Raw genomic sequence first — 13,286 nt, forward strand, 5'->3', positions numbered from 1 at the left:
GTCTCACGAGAGCTATTGGCATTCAACCGACGAGTGGCGCTGCTCGAGAAGGCGCGAAAAATATTCGTTGCTCGTAAAGAGAATCGCGTGCATGTACCAAGAGCCGTAAGGAGCGGCAAACAAGTGTGGCACGGCGAGTTTTCGCGAATCCCGTCAAAACAACGGTATCGTTTTAAAAGCGTTGGTTCGCTTCGGTTCCTGGAGGGAAGCCCCGTTGTTTCGTGCAACAGGAACAGAACGACGTCAACGCGATCGAAACAGCGACGGCCTCAACGCACGCTCTGAGAAGCACGCACGAGCTCTCGTACGCTCTCTTCACCCTTTGAAGAGGGTCGCGAAGCGCAACACGACCAGGATGCTACGTAGAGAGAGGTGGATATCGATTTTATCATTCGTGTACGCGGATTCAACCGCACGAAAGCCAGAAAATAAACTGGCATGGGGAGTGACCAATGATAATCATCGATCGTACAAAAGCAACTTTTTTCATTTTGTATTGCGCATTGATTTCATACTAGTTACTGTAGTATAACGTCGAAGACAAACCACACAAAACTGTTCTACCTCGAAACACCCAGAGGGTGTTCGATCGAGAGGGAAACGATCGATCGATGGAAACGGACGGTAGATCGTATCGGTCTAAGGACGTAACGCATGGAATCTCAGTTACGACCAGCTTCCCGGAAATGTCATGGGTCGTGCATAATTGAAAACCGTTGCTACGCGGTTGACGAATCTCTCGATGATACGGTAACTACGGTAAACTACTCGATCTCCGATAAATATTTAAACACCTATTCATGGCTCGACTTCTCCCGAGAGCGTTGCATAGCTGGTTCGATCCAACCGAAGAAGAGGAAGTATATGCCTTTCGTTAACCCAATTGCGCGGACATAAATTAACACGCAATCGAGAATTCGATCTGCGACTTGATCGCGTCGACTACGCGCTAAAAGGATTATTTTTCCTTCGCATGACCGACAAAGATCGCGTGTACTTACGTTGCCTTGTAAGCTGTTTTCGCGATTGCATCGATCAACGATGAAATCTGAACGGGATGAAGGTGAAAACGCGTTTATCTTGCGATCACGATGGACTATTGTCGTTTCAGACAGGTGTCAGCTTCGCCAGAGAACACGCAAGAATTCCATCGCAGGCGAATGATTTACGACCGCGAATTCGCGGAAATCCCCTTTCTTCCGTTGCTTTGGTATGCGAACACATTTGGAATATTTCGCATATCAGTAAGGGGGTTTCCTGTTAGAAATTTCGCTCGACGCTGATCGCAGTCTCTTCGAAATTATTTGAGCATGAAACGAAAATTGAAAAACTTAAACAACATTGGTATGGACAAGCAAGCACGAGGACCATGACTATTGCAGTTTCGTTAGAAGACATTCGTATGTTTCGCTGAGTAAAAGACATTAACGATGCAGCTTCACTGCATTAATTCGCGATAAATTTAATTTCCTACGATCTCGAGAATAAGAATCACCGATGATCTCTAAAGGCGAGACGATACTCCACAGAATTATCGCTTACTCGAATCATCGATGGCTGAGAAATTATTTCCTACACAAAGCGAAGGAGACTGCACTCGCGGGTCGGAAGCGAAAAAAGCTAGCCGCGATGGAAATAAAAAGGGTGCAAAGATAATGGATGGAAAAACTCGTTATTGGGTGTCTTCTCGTCGCAAAATGTACGGTCGCATCCTGTGGTTTCAAGACCCGGCTACCAACGACCGCAGACGAGAAATTTCACTTGGGAAATCACGCGATGCTATTTGCTACAGCCGATCTTAATTAAGAAGCAGACTTTTTAACGAAATAAAATAATCTATCCGTTCGTCTCTCGCGATTAATGACACACGATCGACGAATAGTAAACACTGAAATCATTTATACCTCGCGCACCAAATTATCGCGCGTACGCGCTGTCGTTTAAATAAATTCGATTAATTTTCAAACGGACGAAATACGACTAGCGTTCGAACGAAACGTTCGACTGTACTTTATAGTATAGCAGGGGAATGGAAGTTGGCAAGGCAACCACTTCCTTCCCTTTATCCTGGCGCTTATTCGATTTTCTCCTTCGAGGATCTGGAATTCAGCTATCAATAAAACACGCGCTTTCGTTCGGGCTTTCTCTGATCGTTCCAAAATCCGACCCGTCTTAGCCGTTTATATCGAGAGCTTTCCGAAAATCCGACTACCCACTTCGCTTCAGCCTCTTCCAATTTTACAAGATGTTACAAAATCTTTATTCCGTACAGAGTAACGGAATAAACGGACTTGGATATTAAAATGGTAAAATGCGTTTAACATTTTCGTGCTTTGGTGTTCTGCCAAAAATGACGGAAAGCGTGACGAACGTGGATACGGGTGGAACAGACAAAATTTCAATAAGGTATAATTAATTCTAATTAAAGTGGCAATTATCCGGACGCGGCGAAAGTTTCTTGTTCGTGTGCGAGAGCGGCACGAGTCTTTTGCCGGCAAGCCTGCTGAATGCGAAAAGCCCTGGTAGCCCCGTCGGTCGGCATGGCAACAGCTCCGCGCGTCCCGGCGTCGGGACGCTCGATACTAGACGACGACGATGACGACGCCCAAATCCGAAGGGGCGGAGAGGAACACCGGGCCACCGGCAACTCGTACAAATTCCACGCGATTCAGAATTTCCGATCGCGATTTACGCCGGATCGATCCGCGGATTTGCCCGCGGCAACACGACGCTAATTCTGCAAATTCAGACGAACTTGGTCCACGTGAAAAACCGTGAATCGTCTGTGCGCCATAACTTTCAATCCTTCCGACAGATCCGTGGCAACAAGTCGCTGCGTCCTTGCTCCGCTTCGACTATCGGAGTGGTCTCGCTTATTGTCGAAAGGGAGAATCAATTGGAAGAGCAGAAGAAACGCGATGAATCTTGGGGGGAGCTAACGATTTTGCGGATTCTTTTTTCTCGCACAGCGACGACGCTTGCTCTTGTTCGATATATTTAGATTCATTTTTATCGCTGTCTCTCGATTCGCGTTTTAACATGTTCGAATGCAAAGTGTGTCAGGTCTGATATCGAGACTTATAAATAAAGAAGCGGAAAGCCAACGACGAAAGGTCGTATTTGCCGCTCGTATTTTTAATACAATGGCATCTCGATGACGTCAAGTGATAACGAGGTTGAGATCTGTGCGCCGGAGGTCTTTCAACCGACACACTTTGGCAACTCGAACCAGCAACGGTGACACGGTGTGATAGAAAAAGAGAGAGGGTACGTAATTCGAATATGGAACTGGCGTATCGATGATCGCGGAACAACTCTACCGCATTTAGGAAATTAATTTTCTGCCGGTGTGCACGAGCGTACTGCGTTTATTTCCTCGTTTCATCCCTTTCGCGGCGTATTACCGGGTAAATTGAAGTGGACGAGAGGGTAAAATATCCAACCTCTTTCATAAAAATATGAGTTTTCCGGCCTATACGGTGCAACGTGCCACGCGCTAGTCTCGCCACTTTTTTTAGTTTCTTGCCGGGGGAAGTGCTTGATTACCTTCGGCGGAGTAGCAAGCTTCTGCTTGCTCCGCCAGCTGCCTTCAATCGTTTCTTTTGCATTATGACCTTTCAGGAAGGAAGAGCTCCATTTCGTAGCAGAAGAACAAAATGAGTTGAGTTCAATCATAAGAAAGCCGGGTAGTAAGAGGAAAGAATCATGAAAAATTCGACGCATATTGCTTCCTTCAAAATTACCGGGCGTCATCTATTCGTTAACGCGTCGGTTTATCGGTTAATAAGTAAAGCTCGTTTCTTCGCCACTTCGAGGAGTACCGAATTATCCAAGTTGACTCTCCAAGAAATTTTCCACGGCGAGTCACCGATATCGTTATCGATCACGGCACTTCACAGACAAGAAGAAAACTGTGAGTGCCAATATTTGTGAGACTTACCTCGAGATTACAGGCGAAGAACGTCACTATATTGGGACAACCCCCTTCCCCATCGATTAAACGATGCCGAATATATTGCATACGGCACAATATCCGAACCACCTGCAGCATACCACGGGCCTTTGGGGCGCACCGTAGAATCAGATTTATCGAAGAAAAGAGATCAAATTTTACATCGCCACTTTTGTGATTTCTATTTGTTTATTTCCTTATCTAACCAAAAGCGACTCGGCGCAAGAGGTTCGTCAATCCGCAAACGGAAAAATCTATGAATCGATATTGACGAAACGAAGAATGGAAAAAAACGGTTCAGCGACAGCGACTGCCGCTTCGAGTAATCCGTTTAAGCCAAACAGCTTCCCGATGCTACTAGCTAGATATATTCAAGAGGAGAACGTTCAACAGTTTTGGCCACTCGCCAATGGTCGGCTCTGAGGTTGATTAGTTTGTAATTGCGCATTGTTTTCCGTTTCCCTGTCAGCGAAGTAAGACATCACGCGAGACAGACAAGAACAGCAGAGGTCCGTTGAACACGATCAACCTAAATACATAGAGTCGAGTATCGTGCTGAGATTCAATTTATGCCGTTTAATCGTGCGAGACAGTGTCCCGTTTAGGTTGAAACAACGAGAAGCCGGAGTAGACGAGAAGACGCTGGAGACGTTTCCTTTCTCTCGAGAAGATCACACATCCTGACATTTAACTACACGAATGCACCGGCACATAAGCAGGCGCCATCGTTTCCCAAGGTTCAGACCAGGAAATCTATGGGGATTTGATCCGAGCGTGAACGATGGGAGAGACGGAAACTAACCCTTCAAACTCGTTCGTAGACTGCTTTGTAGTCGTAACGATAAAGAGAACCTGCTCTCCATCTTTCTGGCTACAGGTTTCAACTGAATTTAAATCGGGGACGACAGACAGGTCCGTTACGATCGAAAGACGATCGTTAAGAAGTTCCTTGGCTCGTTAACTTTCCACCTTTTGCGACTCGTTAGACGGCCCTTGAAATTTGATGGTGACTCGTGCACGTGCAAGCACGAAATCATCGGTTTATTCGCTCGGAGCGTGCTACTCGAGTACAATGAGGAAATGACGAAACCGTTTCGTTGCTCCTGTTCTCATGACTTCCGTTCATGCCGAAGAGGAAAGTCGATTCGCGTAATCCATAGGTAAGAAGATTAAAAGTTCCGTTAGAACTCGAGCGGCAAACAGCGACTTTCCTTTTCAATTTTCTCAGACAAGTGAAGCGTTCGAAACGAGGCAGTCGACTACGGCTGTCGGTCGTGGCAGCCGAAGGTATTTGCCCTCGATACTTTTCAATCGGAGAATGGAAAAGTCCTCGACGTGGCGTATCGATTCGCGACCGACCGAGTATTTGCACCGACGGTCATCGAACCTCGAAAGGAAGCTCGCGAAATACAGCCACGCGCACGGTCTTGTCTTCTTTTCTCTACGAGTAGTCGCAGGTTTCGTGCTTTTTATTCGCGTTCCACCTGTCGCATTGTGCTCGAGCTAGCGCTAGCGGACGAACGCATGTCGCGAGACAAAATGCGATTGGCACTAGGAGCGAACGTCCTCTGTCTCGTTTTCTCTTTCTCCCTCGGTTTCCCATTGCCGGAACGAGGAACAGGATAGGAAGAGACCGAGTTGACCGAAGAAGATGGGACAAGACGGACGAGGCAAAAAAAGAGACGACAGCCGCGAGGCTTTCATCGTGGCGAATGAAAGTGGCTTTTCGAGGGACGCGCGCCAACCGAAGACAGATATTCGATTTTCACAGGGGAAGGGAAGAGACACCTGCCGAATTCCCACGTCATCCGACGAAACGCATCGTCGAACAAGAGCAAGGGATTCGTCGCATTCGTCGTGAGCTTTCGCTCAACGGAATTTCGCTCCGCTCGTTTCTACTGTACCTCGTTTTCGTTTGCTGCTATCTTCTTCTCTCTCCATTTGTCTCTCGGGAAATTTACCACGGTCTTATTAACGATCTGCCGGCTTAATTGGCGATTTGCTTACACGCAGGCTGCGATTAGGACTGCTTTCTGCAGAGACTCGAGGACTTGCGAAACGTTCAACGTCGAGAGAATTTGTTTTTCTCCCCCGGTAAAATTGCATTGATTCGGTGAGGAATTGAGCGGAACACACCGCCGCGACGATCGGCATCGAGTTTCTTGCGAATCTTTTGACACGGACTTTATACGGCCAATTAACTTTGCAACGATATTACAGAGCGTTCGTGGCCATTCGCTTGTTCGATTCGCGCGGAATCGCTCGATTAATGTTTTTCCCACCGATTTTCTCGCCGTTAATTAATAAAGTTAGCCAACTTGTCACGACGGCGTTTACCCCCGCTGTTTTACGGCAGACGCGTACTCCATTTTCAAGACAATGACAATTTCGAGGAGCATTCGTTGAATCGTCGAGGAAAATTTACAGCGGCAGGAGATACGATAAAAATTACGGCGAACGGTGCACACAATTGTACAGAAAGATACGCAAGCGAGCACCGAATGGTCGTGGGATGAATTTCATCGGGCCCATTAGGAATGAAATCGAAGCCTGTAGAAACTACCGAGACGCCTTCCGCGGCGAATGAAACCGGTTTTTAACCGTCCGCCCGATCTTTAGCCACTGTTGCGCGCGCCGTATTCTCGGCACATCGACGGAACTGCACCATGCATGTACCGTTGCATGTGCAACTGCATCTGTGACATATTTTAAGACCACGAAGCCCGGCTGTATCTCGTCACTTGTCACATAAATTTGTACCATCCCGACACGTTACGACTGAGCTCTTTACTTCAAACAAATCGTCTCCTTTCTTGTCCAATCTCCCAACGATCCTGTCCAAATAATCCATTCGCGATACTCGCGCGTATTCGAATTTCGTTTCTCGTCGAACGATCAATGTCGTGCTTCTTTTCGTATCTACGCAGATCCGTGCTTTTTCGACGATGACACGGTACCGTGACGACATAGTAAAATCCAGCGCATTCGTGGCCGTGAAACGGATAGAACAAAAGAAACGGTGAAAATTTGTCTCGCCCCTTGGCTCGACACGCGTGGCTTGCCAAACTTTCTCTTTCTACTTCGTAGACTGTCCTTAACCCCTGCATACAGGTGTTTCTCTTTTTTCCAAGGTTTGAGTCACGCGAGGCGAAGCTACCGCCGCCGTGCCGTCGCCGTGCTGCCGCCGCGCCTCCGTCACGGCCAGACCACCTCCTGTATTCAGACCCGTTACACCCACCAGCGGTCGACCACCCAGTTACCCTCCTCTCGCCTATCGTGTCGTGTTAATTAATATCACTCCGCGCGTGCCAACTACACACCCCCTCCCTCTTCTCTTGCCCTTTTACCTCTTCCTGCAGACTTTCCAACTCTTTACGATAAAAGCCACGAGATATATGAACGTTCTCCGTGCTGGTGAACGAGTAAATTCGCAGCAGAGGGAGAAAGAGAAAGAGGGTAAAAGGACAAAGGACGAGAGTCACGGGCGCGACCACACCCCTTCCTTTCCTATAGTAGTCTTCTCTCCTGCTGCGCTTTGCGCGAGGGTGCATGCTTGGAAACAATGTGACGTTCGCGTAGGTGCGAAACCGGGAACACGAGAGACAGACAGAAAGACTCTCGAGCGCGATCCTCTTGGCTCTCTTCGCGGTCCTTCGCCAATCTCGATCTTCGCATCATCCACGGGAAACACTTCTCGCCTCCCTCGCCACTTCTTCAGACATCGAGCAGATTTTCTATTCGATCGTATATCTCTGAATCTCTCCCTATCCTCTAGATCGTGTATAGTTCAGTTGTATCGGCTACGCCATAATTCGATTTTACCCCACCTATCTAAAGCTATTGTGTTCTCGACTTTTGTACATTCGCCTCGTTCTTGGAATCCTAGGATATTCTGCGGGAATCGAAGACCTAGGAATGGGTTTAAATTCCGCGAAAATCGACGGGGGTGGTCGCCCATAAATCCGAATGGACAACGCATAACGTGGAAAATCGATCGTCGACCACCTTGCAGTTTGTATACGCCATTCTTCGTTCAGTACTGTTGCTAAAAAGTACTAAAGCGTGTACTCTACTACTCTACTCTATGGTACTCTGAGTGTTGTCGCATCAATCAGCGTCGTTATAGGATACTTCGATTTAGAATATCGTAATATAACCGGGACTATCATAAATCGCGATAAGATCGTATTTACGATATATTTGGGACCGGAAGCGTACGCGGCAGATAAGATTCGGCAAGGAGCTGATATGGATGATAAAACAGTTTCAAATATACGCACAGAAAAATAAGAGACACGGGAACGGTTCTGCGGTAATTGAAACGCTACTTACCCTCTGATCTACCGTTCCCTCCTACACGTGGGGCCTTGGCGTTACCAACTTGTTTACGATCGCATAAAACGTTCGCGAAGAAGCGAATACAGTCAGTACTAAGATCGGAATATCTACGATACCGGAGAGCCGATTACGCGAATTTATGTCGTCTCGCAAATTACGTCTCCGGACGAATAATAAATAAGCGTGTTCGTTATTTTTAAGGCAGACCTGTGCCTTTATCACGGTGTGACATTGCAACAGGAATAGAGATAGCGAGGAGTACACGAGCCATAGTTTAACAAGCTTCTTGCGAACAAACGAATCCTTCGCTATACAATTTACCGTGCTGACGTTTAATCTTAATATAAAATGGAGAGAACGATCGAGTGTAAGAAAAACGCCGGATTCAGAGTTATTTTACCTCGAGCATTGTTTGTCAACTTTGCCTCGCAGAACCAACAGACGCAAATCTGATCATCCGCACGACAACCGTTTATCTTTAACAGGCGACTTATCGAGCATTAGTCGACAACCTTTCTAACTATGAGTCTCAATACTTAAGTATCTACGTTGCAATGCAAACAAAGTCATTAAACCGAAACTATTTTCGCGACAAATAATACACAGTGGAGGTAAGCGTATCCGGGAAGTTTGGGCCATTGAACCGCGTTACTAGCGAGTACAATGAACGACAAGCATAGACGATCGTCGACCAGTCCCGTCCAGCCCCGTTACCGATTTCTCTGACAGATATGTCTCATTTCCCGTAGGAAATCGGGTCGATGCAGAAACAAGGCTGCTCGTTATAATTACCAGTTTCTTCAGCTGCGAAAACCGAGCTCAGAAATTTTTAATTACACAAATATAAAGGCACAAAATGTGCGAACAAAAATTGAGCGCGACTAAAGAGGACGTACGCGAGTAATTTGACGTCCCATAGGACGGTTGTTCGGAGAATACAAGCCCACCACTCCCATTCCGTGGTATGGAACCGTATGCCACGCCAGACTACGCCGCGTGTAGTCGTGCTCGTCTGTAAAAAATCCGCACACGCAAATTCAAGCGGCGACGATGCACGTGCTCGGTCATACACCGGTGAAGAGGTCAGCCGTTAACTCCGATCGACCCGTCTTCCACGTAACGAATATGTACTCTCGGAGGCAACCAGTCGTGATAACGCGTGTAACGCCCCAACGATCCAACGTTTTAACGGAATCCATAGAAACGCAAAGATCAGAATACCACGAAGAAGTTACGTGGAACTGGTCCGCATGAAATACGGGATAACAAGGCGGAGAGCAGTAAGTCGTTGTTCGTGGTGGTGTCATAACGCGCTGTGCAATGACATCTCGCTATTACGAGGCATATTGCGCTACACACCACCACTTGTAATTCCTTAATGACTCGGAATGCCGGCTCTCTGTTCGAAGGGAGTGAAAGTCGCGGTTGAACGCGGCCCTCGCGATATACACCGAAAGAGAGAGAGAGAGAGAGAGAGAGAGAGAGAGAGAGAGACGCCGCCGCTGCCTCCAGCCTCGAAGACGAGAACACGACGATATCGCCAAGCCGTTTCTTCCCCGTGTGTATCTTTCTTCTTGGTGAACCGGGACACGTGTATGGCAACGTCTAACAAAGTCGATACGAGAGCATCCATCATCCTCCGAAAGACGTCTACAAAATGGTCTGATAAATAGTAACGTAACGTACGTCAACGAGCGCATTTATAACGTTTATCTGCCGGCTATCTGGTACCGTGTATCGATACTTCCTAATCGAATACAAAATTTCCAATCGGAAACCTTGCTGTCGTTTACGACCAGTCGACCATTCTTCGATCCGGTCAAGTCGATTTTACCAACGTAAGCCAGCAGAGAACGCTATGAACGACTTATTTTCTCGCATCAGGGCCGCGACAGTGGAGGCGACGAGGACGATTACGTGTTCTGGAAGGACACAAGAGGGGACAACGAGACACAAGGTAGAACGAAACAGAGAAGCAAGGAGGATAATTCAGTGACTTCGAAGCCGGTTTTCCATGGCAGCCTATCACGAAACTCGCGAGCAACGACGAACAAGAGGGATGAGTCACGGCTGCTCACTCTTCCCACTCTTTCCACCGTGTGGCGAGGTTGCAAAAAAAGAAAAAGAGTCTGCGAGCAGCAACACGAAAGACAGAGAACAGCCAGAAGATGAAGAAGGTGGTAAAGAAACGAGGAGATTAGCCCTGACGATCTCGAGGTTACGGTTCGCCTACGCGTGGCCAGCTCGACGACCTGAGGTACGACCGAGAAAAAGGAGATAGGTCAATCTCGCTACTTATTATAGATACTTTAGATAGATAATCTTATTACAGATATTTTACGATGGATTTATAACGGACGATGGCGAAACCAAGAGCATTTTGTCGAACAGACATTTTGCACGCGTTTCGTTTTTAGAATCGCTGCTGGAAATCTCAGACGTTGTTTAAACAGAATCATACTCGATTACTTATCGAGTGTACGTCATGTTATCCGTGCTGCAACGTAGATCTCGATCGACGATAAAGCGAAGGATAAAGGGATTTTGCCGCGTCATAGAAATCGACGCTTTAAGTTAACGAAGAAGCACTTAGATAGTACAATTAACAGAAGGTTTTCGATAGTCGTCGATCGGGGGAACCGAGCTATAAATATCCAAGCAGTAAAATCGGTACGTGGCTGAGTATTATAATTGACTTTGTTAACGCTGATCGTTCCACTATTCGTTTATCATTTTTTGTAAAATAAATCTTTGATAATCACGAAAGGTTCGAGATTTATTAGACGTCTCGAGGCCAATTAAACACCGGCCGAGTTTTCGATCCGTGACGGTTATCGCGTGGTCGTTCTCGATTATACCACTACATGCCGATTGCTTGAAATCGAAGAGAGCACAAATCACGCTCGAGCGAGCAGTGTCCTGCGTTACGCTAGTTTCACCGACGTTTCTGACTTCCTTTCTACGCCTGGAATCGGTCGACTAATCGATCGATCGATCGGTCAGAGCCAGGCTAAATTTTATTGTTTCACCTCCAGGTATTTTGCAACGTGTGTTCTGAATCGACCAGATACTGCTAGAAGCAACAGTTAAATTTCCGTTGCTTTGTTTCCGCCGAACAGATTATACATACACGCGTCGTCAATAATATCGTGCTCTATGTTTATTCGAACCTTGCTACCATGATGATAGCTATCAATCGCAAAGACAAATTTCGATCTGAATAACGCTTCCAGAATGCGCCTTTTTTTTTAAATACGAGGTAACGTAATTAATAATTCTGTTATCTCTGTTATATTATCGATTCCGATAGTGGTTGCGATTCAGCGCGTTTACGTCGTCGCCTCGATTCTACAGGGACGCAAGAAAAGCGTACAAAGATCCGATAAGGTAAGATTCTTCACTCACCTCTGCAAGAGGCTCCTCCTTGGTGATGTCTCCATTCTTGGGCGCTTCTTCACGGGCAGGCTTGTTCTTGTCCTTCTTGCTGAAGCTGATCGACCTGAAGGACCACTTTTTCTTCATCTATGAACGAGGAAACGGTATCGATAATGATCAAAGAACTCATTACGCGCAACTACGTGTCTTATTCTTCTAAGCTGCGTACACAATAGAATCTGTTCGGGCGATACACGCACGCGATGTATCGTCGACGAATCAATCTATCTGACTCTTCGAAGCTAGTCTTCCTTTATGTATATACTTTACCGTGTAATAAATGGAGTTTCGTCTTCCGTATACCACCACGGATTATTACATATTCCAAGACAATCGAGACCTCACCTTTTCCTTCTTTTTGGTTTCCTTGTTGTCTGGAGAGGTGACAGTGTTGGGACTAGCTGGAGTGCCTTCTGTTGGTGTTGTGACCTCCGCCGTTTCCGCGGGAGATTCTCCAGCCGGCTCTTGCTTCGTTTCCTCGGCCTTTACTTCTTCCTGCTGAAACAACGAGGAAAAGGAAAGACTTGTTGAAAATCGACTCGAGAGATATCATCTGAAGGTACGAAATGTTGTGGTCCTTTAAATAGTCGAATCCAAAGGAGCAACTCGCAGGGATTCGAAAGTGAACGCAAGTAGCCTGTCACCGACACGGCTCCATCCAGCCAATCGCATATTAACACAATCCCCGTGACAAAATTTGTGCTTGGGTGCTCGTAAAACCAGTAAAATCTGCATCGATATCGATCGGTGTGTGGTGAGGATTTGGAGCACGTGACAGCAGGTGCACCGGCGTTGCAGATTCTTGTAAAAGAATTACAGAGACCGTAGGCGACTCGATCGCCAAACGCGTCGATTCGCTTTACTTCGAATATATTGTACATAACTCGGATCGTCGTAAATTCAACAGCAAGCAAGATCTCGAAGGGAAGACCGTATTTTTCTTTCACAGGCGATACGATACTCGAGCAAGTCGTTTCGTGCCGCGTGAATTGCTTTTATTATTCATAAATCGAAGTTCTTTCGTCGAATAAAAAAAGAGATATACAAAGACAAATGCGAAAAGAGGAGCGCGCGCACGCGCATTTTAAATCTAAGTAAACAAAGAGCAAGTCAGCGAAAAATTACCAGGTATGGCGTGGAAAAATACGACTTCGCGGTAAATCCATAAAAATTAGCGAGAGGCGTTGTTCTCGCGCATGGAATTTCGTCATTCGCCACGCTTACGCGAACCGCAGCCGCCCGATTACATCATCGCGTAGGGCGAATTTTACTACACCGTGTTCTCCAAAGCGATGCCGGGAGCTATCGAACGATCGGCGATCGAAGAAAACGATTTGTGTTTGCGCGTGCGAGAAGAACAGCAAGAAAATGGTAGCGGTGAACCGATCGAGAGGACCGGAGAAAAGAAAAAAAAAGCGAGAACGCGCTCTCGCAGCAACAGTTGCGAGACTTATCAGAATGAGACAGCTGCGGCTGTCGGACGACGTACAGGATGAAACCGCGAAAATCTCAGATTACAGAGAACGATCAGTGGTTCTCCAACCGAAGAATCGTAAAGTGA

The 13,286-nt window shown here is 46.8% G+C and overlaps 1 protein-coding gene across 8 annotated transcripts in view; it reads right to left on the minus strand.

Moving 5' to 3' along the window:
• The window catches only part of LOC126867577 (uncharacterized), a 61,586-nt gene that overhangs the window by 13,040 nt on the left and 35,260 nt on the right, over positions 1–13,286 (minus strand). For 7 of the 8 annotated variants that reach the window (XM_050622222.1, XM_050622224.1, XM_050622219.1 and 4 more), the window contains 2 exons: positions 12,071–12,223; positions 11,696–11,812 (listed from right to left, as the gene is read on the minus strand). In XM_050622222.1, coding sequence (XP_050478179.1) covers positions 11,696–11,812; positions 12,071–12,223 — 270 coding nt within the window. The remainder of the gene's footprint in view (positions 1–11,695; positions 11,813–12,070; positions 12,224–13,286) is intronic. The other variant, XM_050622226.1, reaches the window with a different exon arrangement.

Source organism: Bombus huntii, chromosome 7 (assembly GCF_024542735.1).
Source record: "Bombus huntii isolate Logan2020A chromosome 7, iyBomHunt1.1, whole genome shotgun sequence".
Classification (NCBI taxonomy): domain Eukaryota; kingdom Metazoa; phylum Arthropoda; class Insecta; order Hymenoptera; family Apidae; genus Bombus; species Bombus huntii.